The sequence below is a fragment of the Cyprinodon tularosa genome, unplaced genomic scaffold (assembly GCF_016077235.1).
Source record: "Cyprinodon tularosa strain WSP-4 unplaced genomic scaffold, ASM1607723v1 ctg372, whole genome shotgun sequence".
Lineage (NCBI taxonomy): Eukaryota > Metazoa > Chordata > Actinopteri > Cyprinodontiformes > Cyprinodontidae > Cyprinodon > Cyprinodon tularosa.
The window spans coordinates 1,251,800-1,275,124 of record NW_024039088.1 but is presented as its reverse complement, the minus strand read 5'-3'; the positions used below and the strand labels follow the sequence as shown (position 1 = coordinate 1,275,124).

The window sequence follows — 23,325 nt, the reverse complement described above, 5'->3', positions numbered from 1 at the left end:
CAGGAGGTTTATGCTGCACTTCCGTCTGATGTCAGTGTGAATTATGACTCAGTGAAATCAGCTGTTCTTAAGGCGTATGAACTAGTGCCGGAGGCCTATAGGCAAAAGTTCCGCGGTCTTGTTAAAGCTGAAGGTCAGAGTTATGTAGAATTTGCCCATGATAAGGAGGTCCTCTTTGATCGTTGGTGTCTGGCACTGGGCGTGGAAAATCTCAGTCAGTTACGTGATCTGATTCTGCTGGAAGAATTTAAGAACTGCTTAACAAAGCAGATTGTAACCTATATAAATGAACAGAAGGTTGTTGAGATTTCCAAGGCGGCTGTATTAGCGGATGAGTATGTTTTGACTCATAAAAATGTATTTGATAGGCAGCCTTGTGTGCCGCTACGTAGTGCCCCGCCTCCTGCAAAGCCTAACGTTGAGGTGGAACGCCGCTTTGAAAGTGGAGTTGGTAGGGGGCCAGTTTGTGCTCACTGCAATAAGCGTGGTCATATTATGGCCAATTGTTTTTTGCTTAACAAGAAGCCTTTGTCAGCTACAGTGGCCGCGGCGGCTAAGTCACCCCCAGTCTTAGTTTCCTGCGAGCCGGGGAACGTAGAGCTGGGAATTTATGCACCTTTTCTCATGACAGGGAGTGTCTCCATAGGGGGTGGAGAAGGAGTACCTGTAACAATCTTGAGGGACACAGCAGCTTCTAGATCCATTATTCTTGATAGTGTTCTGTCGTTAAATGATGAGACCTTTTTAAATTCACATGAGCTGGTGCAAGGTCTTGGGATGGATTTTTTACGCATCCCTCTTCATCGCATCTGTTTGGATTCGAATTTGGTTTCTGGTGAGGTGGTGGTGGCCGCAAGCCCAGTTTTCCCAATTAAAGGGGTTGATTTTCTCCTAGGAAATGATTTGGCCGGGGGTAAAATTTTAATTAATCCGGAAGTCACGGCAGTTCCAGTGGTTTCAGGTGCACCAGACGAGTTGCAGAGAGGATATCCAAAGGTGTTCCCCGTGTGTGCGGTTACTCGTGCTATGGCCCGGGAAAATATGGAAACGGGCATCAGTGATATGATCGAAAGCAACTTGGATTCTGCGGGTACGTCGGTGTCTTTCACACCTGTGGCACCTTCATGTGATGTGGGCCAGGGGGAGGCTCATCACGACAACATGTCGAGAGAAAATCTTATTCTAGAACAAAGTCGTGATCCCTCTCTTTTTCCCTTGTTCGACCGTGTTGTCTCAAATGAAGAAATTGAGAAAATGCACGAGGGATATTTTTGTATAGATGGCCTGCTGGTGCGTAAATGGACACCATCACAGGCCACTGCAGAGGATGACTGGCGGACAGTTAATCAAATTGTGGTACCACAGAAATTTCGTCTTGCCATCTTAAGCCTTGCTCATGATAATCCTATGGCTGGTCACATGGGGGTGACCAAAACATATGACCGCATTCTGCGGCAATTTTTTTGGCCGGGATTAAAAAAAGATGTGAGGAAATATTGTAAAACCTGCGGGGTGTGCCAAATCTCCGGGAAGCCTAATCAAACAATTGCACCTTATCCTTTACATCCTATTCCTGCTGTGGATGCACCTTTTAACCGTGTTTTGGTGGATTGTGTTGGCCCTTTTCCAAGAACCAAATCTGGTCATAGGTTTTTGCTAACGGTGATGTGTGCATCAACCCGGTTTCCAGAAGCTATACCATTGCGCAAAATAACTGCGCCGTCGGTGGTGTCTGCCTTGGTGAAATTTTTTTCCTTGTTTGGTTTGCCAAGAGTAGTGCAGACGGATCAGGGATCCCACTTTATGTCACGCATCTTTAAGCAAGTTTTAAAACAGCTTGACATCACACATTGCCGTTCCAGCGCTTATCACCCGGAGAGCCAGGGCGCGCTGGAGCGGTTTCACCAGACCTTAAAAAGCATGCTCCGTGCATACTGCTTGGAGTTTGACAGGAACAGGACATGGTGGACCTTATTCATTCATACCATGGTTTGTTTTCAGATGTGCCCTCCCAAACGAATGTGTTGGAACATGATATAAATGTCGGTGATTCTCTCCCTATTAAGCAGCATCCCTATAGGGTGAATCCAGATAAAAGAAAACGCCTACAAAACCAAACTGAATACATGTTGCTAAATGGCATTGCTGAGCCCAGTTGTAGTGCGTGGAGTTCACCGTGCTTGCTGGCAGTTAAGTCGGATGGGTCTGACCACTTTTGCACTGATTTTAGAAAGGTTAACGGAGTCACAAAACCAGATTGCCACCCACTTCCTCGGATGGAGGATTGTGTTGATCGCGTAGGCTCCGCAGTGTTTGTGACAAAGTTAGATCTTCTGAAAGGCTATTGGCAGGTCCCGCTGACTGAGCGAGTCAAGGAAATCACTGCATTTGTGACTCCAGATGCATTCTTGCAGTACACCGTGATGCCATTTGGCGTGCGTAACGCGCCGGCAACTTTTCAGCGTCTGGTAAACAAAGTTTTGTCTGGTGTGAAGGGGTGTGAGGCTTATTTAGATGACATTGTCATTTCTTCAGATTCTTGGGAGGAACATCTAGAACAGGTGAAAGCTGTGTTTCAAAAATTAAATGAAGCCCATCTAACTGTTAATCTCGCAAAATGTGAGTTTGGTCGTGCCACTGTGGTTTATTTGGGTAAAGTGGTGGGTAATGGACAAGTGAGACCGGTGGGCTCAAAAATAGAGGCTATTTCAGCATTTCCTATTCCTTCCTCACGACGTGAGCTACAGCGCTTTCTTGGTATGGCTGGGTATTACAGGAGCTTCTGTAAGAACTTTTCCGCCGTCGCTTCTCCTCTCACTGACCTGATGAGTCCAAAGGTTCCATTTAAGTGGTCACCTGAGTGCCAACATGCGTTTGAATGCGTCAAAGCGCTCCTGAGTAATGCACCGGTGCTTGCCGCACCAGTGTACACGATCCCCTTTAAACTGGCGGTGGATGCCAGTGATACAGGAGCTGGGGCGGTTCTTTTGCAAGATGGCTCAGACGGGATAGAACACCCTGTGTGCTATTTCTCAAAGAAATTTAATAGGCACCAAAAGGTGTACTCTACAATAGAGAAGGAGGCACTGGCGCTGATTATGGCTTTGAAACACTTCGAGGTCTATGTGGGCTCCTTTAGTGCCCCAATTGTGGTTTACACCGATCATAACCCGCTCGTCTTTATTCAGCAAATGCGTAACTCCAATCAACGGTTGATGCGGTGGGCCCTTTATCTTCAGTCCTTCTGTTTAGAGGTGAGGCATATAAAGGGTAAGGATAACATCTTGGCTGACGCACTGTCTCGTTCCTACTACTGATGCTGCATGGTGACTCAAAGTCCCCGTGCAGCATTTAAGGGTGGAGGTGTGACGGGTTCCTGTCACTTTTGTGAATGAATCCCTGTCTAATTGCTGTTTTCTTCTTGCAGTTGATTGGCTGGGGAGAGTTTAAAGGGATCAAGCCCAACCCACCAGGGGGCGAGGAAGTTTGGGAGTACTCCTGTGTGGTGGCGTGTCTCCAAGCCTCGCTCCCGCTCCTTGGATGTGTTTTTTTGTTTGTTAATCTTCCCTCGGGTTGTTAGGTCTGGGGACCGTTGGCCGGACTGTGCTTTTCCGGTTTTTGGTTGTAGGGTGACTGATCCGGCAAGGCAGGGTGAGGGGAGCGGCCCGAATCCGACGGTCAACTGCTGGCTGGTTCGCGAATGCTCCCATCCTTTTGTTTATTTGTCACGGTTCCCCAGAACCTCTATGTCCAGCCACAGTCTAAATAAAACCTTTGTCTGTGTAACTTGGTCTGGACTTCATATGTTGTGTGCCCTGTGCGGGCCGTAACAGTACAAACTTTTTTTTTCTGGTTATGTAAACTGGAGAGCCGGTCATAGCAAATCCCTCCTTCCAACCGTTCCTGCACACTGCCAGTCAGTTGGCTGAAAGAGGCTACTACAACTCTCCTTCACTGAACAGAAAGCCCATTATCATATAAATGAATACCATCAGATTTTTGTTTTTACTCAGGATTGGCATACTGTGGGAGTCTCATAAAATCCCATCCTTACTCTGACTTTGTTATTAAATCATAACAGTTTAAAGCATTTAAACATAGTTTACATTTGCAGCTTCCAGTGATTTAGGAGCTGTATTTTGCAGACCACAATACATAAACCAAACCTCAATTATGCACCATAATCAAAGATCAAACTCAGACTGTCAGCCTCCAAAATGAGAAAACCAGACGATCCACCTTAATAGAAGGGTAATGCATGACATGGGCATCAATAATAAAAAAAAAGCTTTGTTTTAACAACTTGTGCTTTAACTTTTTATTCATATATGCCTTGCAGAACTATAAATTGCCTGTGCAATTTTTTTTCACACACTAGAATCAAAAGAAACAAACCCCCCAAAAATTCTGCTATAGAGTTGAAAATTCCCATGGTGCAAAAAGATTCTTTCAAGAACATACAGTTTGTACATCTTGAGCTCAGCTGTGCCTTGACCGCAGTACTAGACATTTGAAAGCCTCAAGAAGTCAAACTGCTGAGCAGCACAGTTCTCCAAAAGAATAGTGTTGCTAGTTCTGAGCTAATGGCTTTTAACTGTTACCAGTGGGCTTAAAATAACACAGCTGAGCACCAGCTCACTTTTATTAACTAATGCTACATTCTAGCACCCAAGAGAGATTAACACAGCCATAAGGTAAGTGGGAAAGTATAAGAATGGGCTTGTTTAAATCCAGTACAGCTGTGTTTGTGCTTCCCATACAGTGCTCTGGATAGGAGAGCTAAAGCTTCGAATGTCAATGCAGATATGAATGTGGCAACAACAATCTACTTACCATTTTAGTCCTCTGTGTAAACCAAAATACTATGTCTACCTTTATGTCTATAAAAGTTTAAAAAGAGCAAATGGTATATGGCAAAACAAATCTTTCCACAAAATTAACTATAATAAATCTCAAGTCAGGTGTGTTGACATACTAATTATGATCTTCCAATCTATGTCATAATAGCAATAGATTCATAATTGTATAAATGTCATAAATGAAGAAAATGTATTTGATTTTAATGCATCTTGTTTATTTTTCATGTACGTATTAAGATGAAGTGGGCAGAATTTCTACTGGATCAGGACAGAACATTCAGCTTTCCCATCATATCATTATGATATGTAAAAGCATTCTAATGCTTTTACTGGTTATTTCTCCATCCTTTTAGTAGCATGTGGGTACATTCCATTGCAGTGGAACATATGTAAAGTATATTTGGCTTGTCAGTGTTGCAACCCTTAGGCAGAGAAATATTTCAACACGCTTGGAAAATATATATCAGGCTTGTTTAAGTATACATAAAACTGCTCAAGTTAGAGTATCAAATGCAAGAAATTGTTTATTGATGCATTTTTTGCCTGAAGCTGTGTAACTCTATGTCACTGAGATACAGATGCTGTGTGATTAAAGTATCCTGGGCTTTGACATTTTTAGTGCAACTAAAGGATGTAGTTTGGTACTGGGGAGTATTTTCTTTGGAAATATTGCAGTTTGGCTGTGCGTGTTCAGGGTTCATCCCTACCAAAGGCTTTTCTTAAACACAGTATATCTCAGCATGCAAGAAAATTTAGCTAATTGTAATGTCCCTCTTAACAAAAGCAAGACAGATAACTGCTTAGATTGACTGTTTAAATAATAAAAAAACGATAAATGGCTCAAATGATGTGCATGTAGGACATCTACAGTGAAAATTAATAATTGGGAGGGGTGTTACTGGATCATACTGTACATGTGATAGACTGCACATTAAATTCCAAATAAATATGCAGTGTAAGCTTTTAGGATCTACTAATAGACACCTGACCCCAATAAAGTAGCTGAATTAGTTAAACTTTTTTTCTTTGAGGTTGCAAAAACCTAGAAATGTAAAAAAAAAAAAAAAAAAAGTACATACAATCAAGATTAATCTCAATACTCTAGCAATTCAGATTACTGTTTATTCAAGTTGCCATTATTGAATTAACAAATCTCAATGAAAAAATGTGTGAACTAAAAAAAAAAACAACGTATTGTACAATTTAAATATGCTTTAAATGGCTAAGACAATTTGAAAAAAAAAAAAACTAATTCAATCCTAAGCAAAGTCCCCTAAATACAAAATATACATGTTTTTGGTACAGTTTTGGTTGACAGTGATGCAAAAAAGTATTAAGTCAGCAATTGACTGTGTAAGTTCTCCAACTTAGGTGAGCGAGATCTGTAATTTTCAGTATTAGTATATGTCAATTATGACAGACAAAATGGGAAAAAATTATCCAGGAAATTAAATTATATAATTTTTTATAGAATTAATTTTTAAATTATGGTGGGAATAAGTGTTTGGTCACCTACACACAATTAAGACGTCTGGCCAGATGTCACAGACCTGTAACTTTAAGATGCTTTTCTGTCCTTCACTCGGAACCGGTATAGATGACGTGTTTGAATTTGTTATCTATATAAAAGACACCTGTCCACTACTGTACCTCAAGCAGACAAACTCCAAACTCAACCATGGCGAAGACAAACAGTAGCTGAATATAATAGGGAAGACAAGTGTATACCCATGCAAAGCAGGGTTGAGCGAGTATACAACAAGTAAGGTGTGAATAAATCAATTATTGGAGCAAGTGTAAGAAAATGGAGGACATACAAGACCATTGATAATCTTCCTCTATCTTGACCCCACGCAAAATCTAATCCTGTTGGGTCAAAATGATCATGAGAACAGTGAGAAGAAAGCCCTAAACTACATTAAGGGGCCCTGTTGAATGACCTACAGTGAGCTCGGATCAATATAACAAAGGCTACCATCGGTAACAACAGTAACACAGATCAAACCCTGCAGCTCCAGGCTAGACAGTACATATCCAGGATCATTTCAGGTTTTCCAAAGGGTATATGAATGATCCAGATGAGGATTGGGAAAATATTCTGCAGTCAGATTAATACCAAAGTTGGCAAAAACTCAACTGATCATGTTAGAAGGAAGTAGATTGGCAGAAAGTAGAAAATTTGTATCCCAAAAACAACATACATACTGTACTGTAAAGAATGGAGGTGGATACATCATGCTTCAGAACTGTTATTTCTGCTAAGGAGACACGATACCTTATCTGTGATATGGGAAGAATGTAAAGGCCAATGCAGTGATGATTGAGTCCGGGTCTTCCAGAATATCAGTGAACCTGAATGCACCACTCGGGCAATGAAGGAGAGGCTCTTAAAGTATATATAGAGATGTACTCTAGTGAACGATTACTTGTTTACTAAATGGGTTTACGATAAGTTCAATAGACTTTTAAATATTATTGAGCAGATGAACTGTTTAAGCCTTACAAATGCTGTTTAATCCAAACCATAATCTCCACCACCTTGCAAATTTCTCCTTACCCAACTGAAAACGTATTAACCTAAAAAGAACGGCATTAGTCCTCCGTCTACTGTAAATATAAGAACTGCAGACTCAGCAGGACAAAGTAGCCCTGTTTTCCTGGACCTGATATGTTGAGGAATGTAGGGGCTCAGCAGAACTAGTGATACATGACACCACTGTTGAGCAGAGAAGAAAAGTCCATTCATTTCCATTGCCTGTATTTATTAAAAGTAGATCCTATATGACCTCACAAGTGGGCAAACTATATGATACAGTACACCCACCTACAGTTACCAGCAAGGCTTTGGGTGAAGGATGGGTTGGGGCCAAAAACAGCACAAAAGGACTTTTAAGGCCTATGTTGATGAAAGGAACGACCTTCCCTCTTAGCCAGCCTGTGAAAGGATCCCCTCACGGTCTGAACGAAGGCTTTGCCTGTGTCTCGTTTGCCTTTTAGATCCTGTTGGTGGGGAAACACAGCAGTCCTTTAACATCTGAAACCGAAGCCTTTTAAATCATCTAGAACTTAGCAAACCTTTCATTACGATTAGTTATTTTTTCTTTTCTGACCAATTTCTGACAACTTCTGCAACTACTTTTACAACCTTAATGTTTATGTCCCCCAAGTGACTAATATGTTGTGCCTCTGCAAGATGTAACACATACACAAGCAGCTTTCTAGGCTGAAATGCCTAGTTTAAACCTACTACTTGACTTTCTGTATCTAAAAATGTTGTCTAAGGTTAATTTCTTCGGATGGTCAGTGCTTCCTCTGTTAGTTTGAAGGAATGTGAGAGATGGGGATTGCTCTGACTGGATAATGTTTCTTCCATCTGCTGTGGCAACCTCTGCAGAACAAAAATCCGACATTTAACACTTGGCAAGCTTTCCATATAATGTCTTTGGTGGTTCGTTGACAAGAATTATAGGTTTTTTCCTCTGTTATACAAGGAAACATGTTCCCGCTGAAACTGCACATACCAGGCTGGTAAACTGAACGCTCGAGGAAAAACAGCAAAGATGTTGCCTTTTTTCTGCTCCTGACTGTGATGCACAGAAGAATTTGAAGAAAACATCATGTTTAAGCTTTGAAGTTACAATTTTTAAATTCCCAGAAAAGTTGTTTGCCATTGCGAAACATCTGTCATTTTGCTGAGTTCTGCAGAACCAGAGTGAAGATCAAAGTGCCATCCACAAAAATATAGATTCTTAGTCTGAAGCTGCAACGTTTAGACACCTAACCATAGTGATATACTTCCTGTGCATAACATCGTTCCTTATGGCAGTGTACCAAGTATGCCAAGTTACCTGGATAGTAATATTCTTTCAGTACTATTCAAAGAGGCCAATATACAGAAAATGCATGCACTTGAAAGAGAAGAGAAGCACTAAGATTATTACCAACTAATTTAGCATTTTCCACAAAGGACATACTTAAATTCTAACTGCAAAGAAAAAAATGCTTTGACTCTAAATGTAACTAAATATTATTTAAATATAATTTATCAAGGAAAAGGAAATATACATCCATTGACCAATAGGGTTAATTGTCCTATGACATCATATTGTTTCACAACAGCTTTTTTTCAAGACATTCGTGTCAAGACAGATGGGCTGTAGGTATCATTTCTGTAAGCTAGTCATTCGGGTTTGATCAACAGTTTCATGTCAGACCGTTAACTTTGGCCTCAGGCAATTAGTTCCCGTGTTATCGTTGATAAACTGGCTGATAAGCTTTGGAATAGTCTAGTCTCGTTTTCAAGATCAACTAATTTTTCTTTCATAACAGGAAGATTGCTAATTGTCAATTTTTTCTACAGATTCAGAAATAATCTGCTGCAGTCTCTGTCTCCAACAGAACGCCAAAACCCTAATGATAATTCAAATACCAGTTACTGCTGTGACTGAAATCTTTCTTACGCCTTAAACTGCCTGCCTGCCAATGTCTCTGAATTTGCACAGGAGACCGGTATCTCAACCTTAATGACAACTTCTTTTAAAGTTTTCTGTTAAACTGAAGCTCCAATTTAAGCTTGTAATATTTCATAATACCCAGTATCTGCATAAAGAAATCACTAATAGAGGACTGAGAACAAAATTTTTAATGTTACTCTTGAGAGGGAGTGAAAATGTCTGCAATTATACAGATTTTTCTAGCAGTAGCTTTTACCTTTTCTGACAGCCTTAATTAGGGTGTGAAGTTTAAAACTATTGAGTGCAAAGTGTTTGAACTGACCTGCAAAGCTGCTAGCTTGAGTTTGGATAACATCCTTCCCACAGAGTGTAAATGGAGGAGACGTCCTGGAGGATCCATTAAGCCATTATAATGAACCAACCTCTCTGAACCACTAACTTTGGCAGCAAATACCTTTTTCCATTTTCCGTCTAAGTTTCTTTATGCACAAAGCTAACCCCGAGCCAGCTTCCCCCCACTCATAAAATAGGCAGATGATATGGACTGCAAAAAGAGCAAGGACACAATATAAAAGAAGAAAATGTTGCTTCAACATATTCCTCTGTAAACTGCTCTGTAACAACACTTTTATCTTCCAAAATCTTTGTGACATAATGGTGACAGGCCTCCTTTTTCAGAAACTGAAGTCTATGACAGTTGATGTTATTATCCAGTATTTACTGATCTAATTTTAAATAATTCCATCTACTTTAATCCCAACAAACCAGAGAGCTGCATATGCTACTGTTCCAAGTGAAGGAAAGACCACACCACAAACTGTATCGTCCAGCTAGTGCAATGGAAAAAACTCGTTTGGCTTTGGACAGCAGGCTGGAAAAGTAGAGAAAGCTAAGCTCGCCTATAAGTCTAACCCAGATTTTCTGTCCTGTAAAAGCCATATGTTATCGGACCAAGGTAAGGAAATGCTGATAGTCACATGAAGCCCCGGAGAGAGTCAATATCTAGAGTAGAGTAGCTTTACCAGCAGGATGACTGTTAAAGGTTTTTATTAGTAGCAAAATAAAGCAAAATTTAGCCTTCATTTACTGAGGCTTACAAAAGCATTTATATCCATAAACTTCCTTGGATTTTCTCCAGACAAAGTATTGCACCATTCTGAAAATAGCTGATGTTTTAAAACTTTTTGTTAAAATAAAATCTAGTACAGCCAGTTGCCTTCAGGAATCAGCAAAATGGTAAATACAGCTAGCTCTGTATAGAATATTCTGTGAATAAATAAAAATGTTGTGTGAAGGCCTGTTGAAAAAAACCATTATGGAGGCCACGACCAATGGAGGACTGGTAGAATATAAAGTGGTGGAGAAAACTAAAGTAGTCCTCCAGTTCACCTAACATAAAAAAACGAATCAAGAGTAGGACTGAAACAATTAATCGGATCAATCATAATTAATCGATTATTGTAATAATCATCAAATAATTTAGTAATTGATTAATTTCAATGGAAAAATAGGGTGGGTTAAGCCCACCCCACGGTGAGTTATAATAAGTTTAAAAATAACAGAAAAATAGTTTTCAATAGGATCAGCAAAACAAGTCAGCTGATGGAGAAGATGTAAAATGCACAAAAATCTAGAAAGAATTCTGATTGCAAGTTTGGAGACTAGGGTAAAGGTTCGTCTTCCTTATAAGTACAGCAAGTGCTAAGGAGAGGTGCTTTAGTACCAAGTACTAACCCTAAGAATCCAGATTCAAGTCTATGCAATTCTATTTTACACAGAGGGTGACTTTTAGCGAGTGTGTTCATGAAAAAAAAAAAATATATATATATACCGGTATATATATATATATATATATATATATATATATATATATATATATATAATTTTACTTTACAATCAAATGTTGCTTTACATTTGGCTAACCTATAAAATGACAGTAAAATACAACAAATTTCGTAGGTTTAACACTGCAGAAAAAAGAAAAGTTTTATGTGTAAAAATGTCTGTATGTAATGGAGTCAGAGCCATGCTGGCTTCAATCTGAGGGGCCACAAAATCTATGCAGTCCACTCCATCAAATGAAGCAGACACTTTTAGTGTCTCTAATTCAGCACATTCACCATGTAGCTGTTTATTACACAGAGCAATCTGTCAGACACCATTAAAGGGTTTTTACTTCTCCTGAGAGGAAGTGGATGCTAAATCAAGCAAGCTCTGAAATGTTCTCAGAACACACTTGGTCTTGTTATAGTTGGCAGTGGGATATGGAGTAACGTCTCCAAGCCAAAAAAGAGCAGTTTCAGCTGACTTCCACTGCAGGAGGTGTGGAAGTTTTACGTGAATCTTCGCTGTGCTCTCAGTAAAACACGCAGAAATGCGTTCTGCTTATTCACTAGAAAAGGTGCACTACAAAACTGTCAAAGATACTATCTATTAAAACCCTATACTTTCCATATACCATCTTTGCTTTCTGTGCTACATATAACTAAAAATCAAGATGCATTCAACAATCATTTGGTTATCAAATAATATATACTGACTTTTAACATGAGATTATCATGGCAGCCCAAACATTAAAATAGCTTGTCAGGACGAAAATCGATGCTAACATTAGCCTTTCTAGAAGCTAACCACCAAAATAGACAGGCTTGATGTAGCATACATTATATATTATTATGTCTGTAGGAATTAGACAATGCTGAAGCGAATTACATATCTGTCAAGTTTCGGATTTTAACATTTTGAATATGTTACGAAAATTGCTGCGAGCCGTCTGACTACCCCTGTCAAGCAACAGTATCCATTATAATTTAAGACATATGAACAAATCTAACAGAACACTTGCCAATTAACTGCAAACTACAATAATGTGATCAGACCTTGACTTGCAATGCTGGTGACAGTTCAGTTTGAAGGAATTTTATAAAACAACAATACTGGATATTTACGGCGGTGGGATAGAGATGCAAAATGCTGGGGGCAGTCTCGCGATTTTCTGCAACTGCCCATCCAACTGACTAAACAAGAAAAAACAGATTTTTATTTCTGTTGCTCCTATGAAGCAATTTGATCAAAATTTCATGAGTTGGGCAGTAAGGGAGACAAGGTGAAAAAGTCAATGCAGAATTAGCTTTGGGGAAAATCTAAGCAGGCTGGTTTGTGTTTTTAAAAAATGAAAATTGTTGTGTTATTGGGATCCTGTGGATGGACCCTCTAGTTTGAGCCTTTATGTTCTGAAGAAATCTTGTATTAGATAGTAAGCTATTGTGACACTCTGTGTTGCCATATCGGTAATTAAAGTCACTAAAAGATGCATATTTTTTACCCAAAGTGTTGCATAATTTCCATAGAAATTCACTGGAATTTAATCTGTTTAGAATGTAATGAGAGGTAGCTATAACATCTTGGGCATTACATTAAGTTAGTGAAAATCTTTTAATATCTAATATAGTTTGTATAAAAAAAAAAATATTGTTAAACGTAAAAACTATCCATTTATGTTTTTGCATAGAATCTTGTTTAGCATTTTAAATTGATTGAAACAAGACAATAGAAATGCAGTGTTTAATATTAATATCAAATATTATTTTGCATTTACATCAGTCTCAGAATTTGTGTGAATAAGCTAATGGCCAGATCAGGCTACTTGCATTACTGATCTAAGAGCAGCATTGACGGGCAGCTACATGAGAATACTAGGATGGTCGAGGGTTATTCAGTAGCTGTTTGTTTAAGTAAAAATTATGCACGTTTATTACTTGGAGATGTTTCGCAAAATGTATGTAATATCCTCAAAAAAGTGTCTAAGTAATTGTTAGTGACTTTTATGTTAACATAGTTGCTAAAGTGGTCTGAAAGGTTATTAAATATGGCGAAAAAATACATACTGCTTACAAATCTATGTATTTTCTTTACTGCTGTGTCAGCATTTCTCGTTTATAATATGTCCCAAAAAGTTGCCAGAAAGGGAACTTCAAAAGATTAGAAGTGGTGGTGGTTTCTTCAGTGATATAGTAAACAAGTTCTATCAATCAATCTAAAGAAAAGTCTTTATTGGATGACTATGCTAAAGAAACTGGTAAATGTAAGAACTACTCCTTTTCTTACCAAAGACTCGCACACATATTTCACAATTAAAGTCTCATGTTGTTTGCAGATTAACAGGAGTTCAGAACACTGTTTTTTCCCCAATATCCGATGATTTAATGCCAAGATATCTCAGAACCAATTTCTAAATGATAAAACTGTCATAACACTAAAATGCATTCAGTCTTAGAAGTTTGAAAAGTGGTCAGCAGAGACTGAAAACCATGAGGGGCCTACTCTGAAACAACAAAATAAAAACATTATGTTTGAAGTCATAGTGGCAAAAACTCAATTGCAGCCTCTAATAAAAGACTTTTAAAGTGTATGACTATCTTCCTCACTATTGCACCCTATTGGGATGAATTTCTATTGGTGCATAGAGGAAAAATGAATCCACACACCCTAAGGCGGGACCTGTGACACTTCAAAGTGATCCACCTCTGTGGGCCTTCTTCCATAAGGGCCAGTGTTACTCTCACACCCATCGTGAAAAGACAGGTCAACATGCCTTTCACGTCACAGTTTCCTGCTTCATCTCTGTTTCTCCTCTCTGTCTCAAAGGAACACATGATTCCCATTACTGTTTTACTGTCTCAGCAGACCGTTAAAGCTTAACGTTAGACCTTGTTGCCAAGCCTTTGCCTCTGGAGTCATTCTTGTCCCTTGTATAAGAAACTGCCTTTTAGAAAGTAACTCAGGCAGGTGCTCAGAGGCCCCTGCTTGTGAGCATTTGTTTAATTTAGATAAGTTCAGAAATGTGTTTTGACAGCTTGATAGAAAATACTTCTTTCCTAAGAACAAAGACTGGATAACTCAGCTGATGATCAGATTATTATGATTTATAGTCTAACTGGTTCTTATCAGCGACTGACCTGGGGCCCATTTCATGAAGTACGTTTACTGAAAATTATAATTTGTCTAAACCTGAAACTCTGACTTTTCACGTTCACAATGAGACTTTACTAAACCTCTGTTTCAGCCACCATACTAACATTCTCCCAAGAGCTAACCTGGTAGGTAGCAGGTTTTCTTCAGTAAAAATGGAGTGTCCTCTATCTCCGCTCTCATTACAGCCTATCGCATTGTTTTATTTCCTGATATAGTCCGATTTATGTCGTAGTTTTGTGCATTAAAATATATATATATATATAATTCGCTAGGTCCCTTACACAAATTAGGTTTTAAAAACAAACATTGCAAGACCGTTTGACGAGGATCTTATTAAAGAATGATCGGCATTTTCTCACAGAGATTTCAATATTTATAGGGAGAGGATTCTACAACTCAGTTGTCAGGGCATGAGATTACTTGTTTTTGGTTTGTTTAATATGACATATATTACAGTACATAAAAAACACCTCAAATTATTTTCAGATTACATGTAAATAGATTAATTAATTCCACAGGGGAAAAGGAATTACTTTAGGTTTAGGATTAGGATTCAGTCGATGATAACAACCTAATAAGCCTACTGGCACAATCTGAAGCCATTCTATGGGACTGATAGCTGCTTATATCGGCCATATATGGGGATGATAACATCGGAAGCACAGCTGCAAACAGACACTTTACTGTGTAAAAGAAGACACATGAGATGATCCACAAGTTATTTATATTAGAACAACGTTTTTAGATTTCATTGTCATTTTCTGCCAGAAGATTTCACCCAAATAAATACATTGATATACTAACATTTAAGAAATAATTCTGTAATATAGAAACATTTCTATTTCATGGTAACAACAGCGATGGCAAGCCATTTTGACATGGACTAGTTTTACCGAATATGCATTCCTGATATCTGAAAAAACATTTTTCTTTGTCCAAATGACCATTTCAAACAAAATGACATTCTCCACATATAGAATAAACATTCTGGATGTCTAGAAATTAATTTGTGATCTCCATATTCCTAATATTACTGGTCAGCATTTGTAATATTTTAACTATAACATTTTTTTTTCAGATATCATAAATACAATTTCAGTCAAGCTGATAAATGTCAGAACAATAAACATTTGTAGATATTTAAAACTTAATTCTTACTAGTATAATGTTTGTTTGTTTTTTTTTTTACTTTCTACAATACAGTTTCTGCTATAAAAATGTAATTTAGAAAATATTTTATTACAGTTAGGTCTAGGAGTGTGATATTGATCAGCAAGAATCTTATTTTAGTGATCAACAAATGGAACAACAGAGAGGAGTGCTTTTAATCCTCCTCTCCTTTGTAGCTCTAGCGCTGTTTCTTTGTCTTTTAAACACATTTTTCTTTTTTATTTTATTTTATTTATTTTTTTGCATTTCTGCATTAAAATCTCTAGTTCATGGAAATAACTCATTATATATAAAGTCCAAATGGGAAGCAGAGTTAAAAGTGAAGCTGTCAAAGAGTGACTGGCTTTCAATGTGCAAAACACAACACTCCTCCACAAGTTCCAGAGGCTGGAGGGAATGTGGATGCAAAAATTTAATACGCTACTTCATAACACCTCAATTACAAAATAAATTACTCTATACTCAACAACAATGTTGGAGGCAATGTGGAGAGATGAATGCCAGTCACTCTCATATATTTTGGCAATGTACAAAAATACAAACCTACTGGGATCAAGTTGTTAAGGCTACAGAAGAAATAATAGCATACAAGATACCCAAGGACCCACGAATAATGTATTTGGGCTGGCTGGAGAGTGAAGGAATACACCGGAAAGACATCTATCTTCTCAAATCTTGATAGTGGCAGCTAAAAAAGCGATTACCAGAAATTGGTTTAAAAGTGACCCTCCACACCTGACGCAATGGATTTTAATAGTAGAGGAAATCTTCACAATGGAGGAAATTACCTACCACCTAAGGATCAATTACAAATACCTGAAAGAACAGTGGAGGAAATGGTTTGATTACACAAATCGGAAAGGACTGACCCTCAATAAGACTTGAACGACAGATAAACCTTTTTTAAGACTTGTGTGACCCCCACATTCACTAAACTCGGACTCTGTTATATACCTTTGCTGTATTTTTATCGCCCTTCTCTGTTCATATTCTTTTTTTGTCTGTTTGTTTGTTTTAATGTAAATTTGAAAAAATACTAAATAAAAAGTAAAAAAAAAAAAAAATCTTTAGTTCCAGTGGGTTGAAACATGCACTTCCTGTCCCATGGTGACTCATCGAATTGTGCTCCAATGATAATGGCTTTTCATACTTGTTATGCACGAGTGGACCTAGTTAAAATTGGTTGGACTAATTGATAGCAGCCTTTGTGAAACCGAACACTCAGTGTTCCCGACTTTTGGCTGGATCAATTTAGAGTTGTGGATTTGAATCTGAATTTGTTAAATCTGCTTCATGAAACAGACCCCTGATCAGGAACTGAAAATTTATTTTTCACAACAGTGAACACAAAATACATAGAAGCAAAGAGGTCAAACTAATAAGAGTCTTTCATGTAGACTTTTTAATGAGCAAAGAAAACTCTTGTTTTTATCTGGTTTTACCCAGAAAAATAATAAAAAAATATATGTTATTTCAAGTTAATTGAAAATGAAAATGTAAAAAAAGTTTTTAAAAAAGATATCAGTTGTAACATATGTCTGTGTCTTGACATCTGTGAAGATACACAACAGAGAGGTGTGGGAGCAGCGTGTGGCCCTGCAAAGACTTTGTTATTATATTCATTGTTGACACAAAGCAAGATGAAGCAAAGACAACCCTCAGCTCCCTCCATCATATTGTTTTTTTTAACACAGAGTTGGTGCCACCCACTCACCCACCCATTCCATGAGCCAGCAATTCAGTTGGGGATGTATGGCAGGCCACTAGCAGCACAGAACTGTTGCATGGCTGTAATAATGTCGCCTTGTTAATTACCAAGCCAGAATGCTGAAGACAGTTTAAATTGTAAACTCCAGTGACAATTTGACTTTGTAAAACCCTGTTTTATAGTGACTGATCTCTTCCACATGGATCAACTTCAACTAATATAAATCAATAATGAGAGCAGGAAGGCTAGGAAAAAGCAATCTGAATGGTGTTCCTTTTGCTTTTTAAAACATTTATTCGGCATTGATATCAGCACCTAAAAGGTTTAGCAAATACATATTGGAAATTTGCCGCAAAATTCAGATTAGTCCATCTTTTGTTTTGTTTTTTGTTTTTCCAATATAGCTGCATGTAGCTATTGGTATCTGTTATGATTGAAGACCGAAGCAACTTTTTGAACATGTCAAAACATATTTGTCACATTAAATAATGCGAGGTGCATCAGCATGTAAGCAACCCATATAACTTTGAGAACTGTCGAACTGAATTACATGAACCTTAAAACAGCATCTTTAGTCTGTCTCTGTGCTCTTTCCAGAGGTTAAACAGCTGACTAAGGACTCTCTCTGCAGCTGGCATTTGTAAAACCGAAATGGCTTTCTGGCTTTCTATTAAAGAGAGTTTGAATAATTTATATGAGTCTGGAAGACATTCCTCATCCTATAGGCAATATTTTGACTCTCAGCCAAAACCAGCACAAAAAAAAGAAAAAAACAGGGATAACTTATAGCCAAAGTGAGCCTCCAGATGGGGCTGAGAAACAACCAACAAATTTTATGGAAATGGGTGAAAGGATTGAGTTTGGAGAAAAGCACACAATATTTGATGAACTGTTGGTTTGCAATTGACATACATGTAGCAACACATGGCCCCTTGTGTTTTGATTACTCACCACTCTCACTCTTCTCAATGACGTCGACCACCTCACCCGCCTGTAGACTGATTTCTGCAGGCTCTTGTTTCTCGTAATTGGCTACCACCACGTATTGTTCCAGGAGCATGGGGTCTGAAGCATCCAGACCTGGTGTTGATGGAAAAAAACATGCTGTCAGCCAGCTGCCAGCCATAGGTCCACGAGAACGACCACTGGACACCCGTTGTGCCATAGGCCACTCTGTATGTAAAGCTCAGCGAATCGTAATTTTCACAGGGTTCAGTGCATTTTCCCCACAGTCTAGCCATAGAGATGCATCCCCATCTAGCCCAGCATCAAGGGCTACAGAGGTGTCAAAGTTTTACAAAAAGAAAAGCTCCAAAAAGAGTAAAATGATTAAGCCATCACGAGGATAAATCCATAATGTTTTACTGTAGTAAAAGATATCATTGTCCAGGTCATCAGATGCAGGTAGCTATGCAAACGTAATATTAGGAGGAACGGCAACAGGAGGGCAGGAGTGGAAGGAGATGCAGAAGAGAGAGCTGAAGCCAGTTGGAAAGGACAGAGGATTCAGAGAGAGAAATAGTTTCCTTTGGAAAATAAACCATCTGCTAAAAAGCCTCCTTCTCCTAAGTTGGGTTGGAGCTGAAGAAAGAGCAGGGGGGTGGTGCAAGCCAATCATAAGAGTCGGCACTGGGGGCCTTAAATGGAACCAGATGAAGGGGCTGGAGCTATGCAGAGGGGTGGACCTCTAACTCTGTGAAACACTAGAGCTCTGACTCCAGCGTGCAGCCCAACCAATCAAACCTTTTTTCTCTCTACATTGCTAAATTAACCATAGAAGCACCAGCAGTAAAACAGATTTTTTCTTTTTGTTTTTTATCTTTTTTTGCTGTGATTATAAAAGAGCCATTACCCATTCTTGAACCAGACTTTTGGTTCAAAGGCTAACAAGATAAGTGACCTCTAAAACAGATCCATGTTCGAATTAAAAAAAAAAAATTGTTAAAGAAACCACTAAAGAACCGACAACTTTTTTATTACAGCAATTTATCTCCATCTGTGAATGTCAGCTTCCATTAACTGGGCTCAGCTGAAGACTTGCTGAAGAATCCTTTAAAAACAACCATCATTAAATGAATTAAGGTACATTTTACAGCTTACAGTAGGAATTAAGACCTGCAGAATCTCAGCTGAAATTTGCATAAAGAGCAGTTTAAGCTGGTAGGTTCAAAGCAGCAAAATGAAGGGAGTACTACTGCAGATAGACTCCTTTTACCCAACTTCCCCAGAGAGCTATAACGTTCAAACTTCTTTGATAATAAAAATAAAGTCTGTGTGTCTACATTTTATACGTTCACATGGTTTAAACTTGGCTTTCTCTGGACCTTAAAACTGGTTTATACTTAATGCATCTGTTATTATGCATTAAGATGTGGATTCCACCTGGGTGCAAATGTGTAACTAAGCGGACAGTTGCTTGCTGACAAACATGGCAGATGAATAGTTCCACAATTTATATGACTTCCAAATGTAAGATTTATTCACTGAGATAAAAGAAACAAAAACCTCAAAGTAAAAATTTTGCTCTTAATAAATTCATTTACAATATAGTTAAAGCTGCCAAAGGGTCCAGCATTGAATTACTGCGGTTGGGCTGTAGTTTCTGACGGCTTATCTTTGCAAAGCGTTTTGACAAACCATGAAGTTGAGGGCAGTATAAGAAAAACTATTATGACTTCAAAAAATTATCTGAGAGTTGATCTTTATTTGCCATTCAGTATTATTATTAGACCTGTTCATTGTAAGGCCTGTATTGTTAAAACCATAAAAAGTTACCTTTTTTAAATAAAATGTGAAAACTTTGTTTGTCAACCAATTAGAAGAGTGTGCTTTTTTGCCATTAGGTCTTGGTTAAATAATATAAAGTCCTCTCAAGTGTCTTGAAGTACATTTATATACATAGATGAATGTTAAAATTCTTACTTTCAAAAAACTTCTTATCCTTTTAAGATAAATAAACTTCCCACAGTTATAAATACTCTGCAGCTACAGCCCCTTGCAAAAGTGTAACCTCAATGTTTTAATTTTTGTTATATATTATGTCACAAAACTTGGTTTCATAATATGGCTCTGAAAACTGGGGTATGCATTAGTACTTTACTTGGAAAGCCCTGATTATGAACCAGTGCAACTTGTGACTATCAGTGTAACAAACTACCATTATAAACCTTTTCACATAAGTTACAACATGTTACTTCCATTACAATAAAGTATTTTAAATTGAAATAAAGAAGTACATATTTCATGTGAATGTATTTGGCATTTGTAATGGAACAAGACATGGTGGTGTTAGTAGCATGCTTAGGGGATGTTTTTTTCTCAGATCCAAGAACCCAGGACCCTATTCTTGCAGCAGTTCACTCAATTGCACCACTGTGCATCTCCAACAAAACAAATCCCACACTTTAAATAAAAAAAATGTCAATCTTACAAGTAATGGTCTAATATTACTGAAAAAACCTTAATTGTTAAATATATATGTATATATATTAAAACTTCACTAATGCTCTTTGGAATCTGGAATACCTGAAACCAGAGGTGAGAGATTAAAGACTTTGTCAGCAAAGTCAACAGCAGTGAAAGGCAAAAGCTGATATTTTGGCCTTATTCAGGAAATGAAATGTTTTGCAACAGCAGGAAGAGAGAACCAGAAGAAGAAGAAAAGACATTAGACAACATGAGTGAAAACAGCTTCGGACATGACCTAGGTCAAATTTCAAGTAAAAGTATGGATTTTAAAATGAGAAAAACAGGCATAGCATTTAAATATAGATCTCAAAACTTTGATAATTTTCTACAAGCCTAAAAATCTAAGAGGACAGATAATGCCAGAGATGGTTTAAAACTGTTTCATAATCTCTGCTATCTGCATGAACGCCAAAGTAAACAAAAGAAATGCCGTTTTTACCCTTAAAATACTGAGTATTTGTTGTAAATGAGCTTAAGTTTCAAAAAAAGTCTTCACTTTGAGTTTCTAATGTATTTTCCTCTAGCCAACTCCCTCTTTATCTCCTCACTCAGATTTATCTGTTTGTTTCCTGCTCCCACCCCGGCAATCCCAAATGTTCCTTTTCCATCCAACTCCCACCCTTTAACACTCGCTCCATCTTAAGCTCCATCCGGAGATGATAACCATTGAGAACGGAGCAATGATTCATTACCAGGATTCTACCCTTGAACTTTATTCCAAAGCAATTAAGCCAAGTTTAGATTTCCTTTTTTGTTTTTTGTTTTTTTAATCTGCATAGGACCTGGAAGTCTTTATGTGTTGAATCCATATTGTTATCCCCGTGGACAAAAAAAAAAAAAAACCCTAGGAAATAACAATTTAGCTGAGAGTAGTAAAATCTGCTGAAGTTTAATTCTTTTGTTTGGCTCATCAGCAGCAGATGTGCAGCTAGATTAGAAGGAGACGCAGATCTGCTGATCAATGTAGTGCAGATGTACTCATGTCACTGAATCAGTATGTGTCCCGAGAAAAGGGAGAGCGGCAGAACATGAGTGGAACAGCTTAGTCTTTAAAACCAATTGGCTCTGAAAACAGAATATGTAAAAGATTTTGTCTTCTTTTTAATTGATGTCACTACACTGGCTCTGTGTCTTGCTTTATAATGCCAATGGTCAAAAATGTCAACCTTAATAAAATTGCTCATTAAAAGGGAAATGGGAAAGACAAAGGACGTATTTTGCCCATTTTAAGGATTGCACCCTCGAAAAACTGGCGTTTAGCCCTAAAAGAAAATCACAGCTCTGCATTGTTCATATAAACATAGCAAAATAAAAATAAAAGAATATCACATTTAAAGATTTGTATCTTCGTGTTTAAATACCTTAGAAAAACAAAACTTCACTAAGATTTTAGTCAATAGATTGCAACACAACTGCATGTTGAAAAAAATTACACATTTGAGCTGTTATTCTCATACAAAACAGCTTCTGTCCTGGAAACTATTTTGAGTGAGACCTTTCAGCTCTGCCTCCAGGGTGGGATTCTGGTGTAACAAATGGTCACTTATCAGAAACAGAGTGGCCAGTATTGGCCCGGTCTTGGCTGAAGGAAGGGAAAAGCTTCCCAACAGCAAAAGCTCAGTTTCAATAAGAGAGGGGGGAAACCTACAGAAACTTTAGCTTAGTCCGTTTAACGCAGTTTCAATTAATGTTTTTTTTTCAGATTCTATTGTGAAAATTTCCTTGAACTAAATTGAAACTCTCCTGTCCTGCATAGGATCTCGTTAGACAGCAATCTTGATTAACTAAATTGTGTCTATATTTAATGGCATACTTTTCTTTTAGCTGTACAAAACAGTTTTGTTTTTGACATATACAAAAAAAACACATTAAAAGCTGTCAGTGCAAAATTCAAAAGTCTAAAATCCAATCTTCTCTACCATCACTGAACACACCATTAGTCAGCTTCACCTTTCAGGGCTGACAATTCCCTTCACTGTGAAACTAATGTGAGAGAAAGTATCAAAGCTACCTATTATCAATAAAAACATTTTAAATTTTGTCAAAAACAAACCATGTTTTCAGACATTCATTATTTAAACAGACAGCTAGAACTTGGTGGTTGGCTTTTTTTTCTCATCGCACTATTACAGTATGGGTCAGTTTGGATTTGGGTAAGAAAGGAACAGTCTGCTCAAGGTGGGATGGATAAAACTATGTTTTTAATCAATGGTAATTACAGTTTTCAAGGATAAATTCAAAGTGGCTGAAATCAGGTTTGGCTTGTCACACCTTTTTAACAACCCAATGTTTATAATAGGCCACACGGCGTTGACAGGTGCCCTTTTCACTTTTTTAAATAGTGAAAAAATCTAACTACAAGAAAATCAGCAGTAAATACTGGAGCTTAAAAAAGCAACAATAACAACAACTGTTCTTTTTTTAGCTGGAAATATCTGTATAAATCTGCTGCTCCATCTGTTGTATCTGTAATGAGTCCAGAACTTTGTTTGGTACCTTTCTCTGAGCCAAGTGCTTAATAAGGATATTCCTGCTGCATTCTTGCCAGCGCTTCCTTCACATCTAATTTGTTTGATGGAGATATCACCTCCCCTATGACAACTGAGGGGAAATATGATCTAAACTTCCTTCATTATCAACTTCTTGTTTGGTCCTCTCCAACTCTCTGGGGGAAATTAATCCTGGTAAATTC

General features: G+C 37.9%; 1 protein-coding gene across 2 annotated transcripts in view; it reads right to left on the bottom strand.

Annotated features, from left to right (window-relative positions):
* The window catches only part of LOC119790865 (SH3 and PX domain-containing protein 2A-like), a 97,043-nt gene that overhangs the window by 28,638 nt on the left and 45,080 nt on the right, over nt 1-23,325 (bottom strand). For both annotated transcript variants that reach the window (XM_038296598.1, XM_038296599.1), the window contains exon 7: nt 18,117-18,245. In XM_038296598.1, coding sequence (XP_038152526.1) covers nt 18,117-18,245 — 129 coding nt within the window. The remainder of the gene's footprint in view (nt 1-18,116; nt 18,246-23,325) is intronic.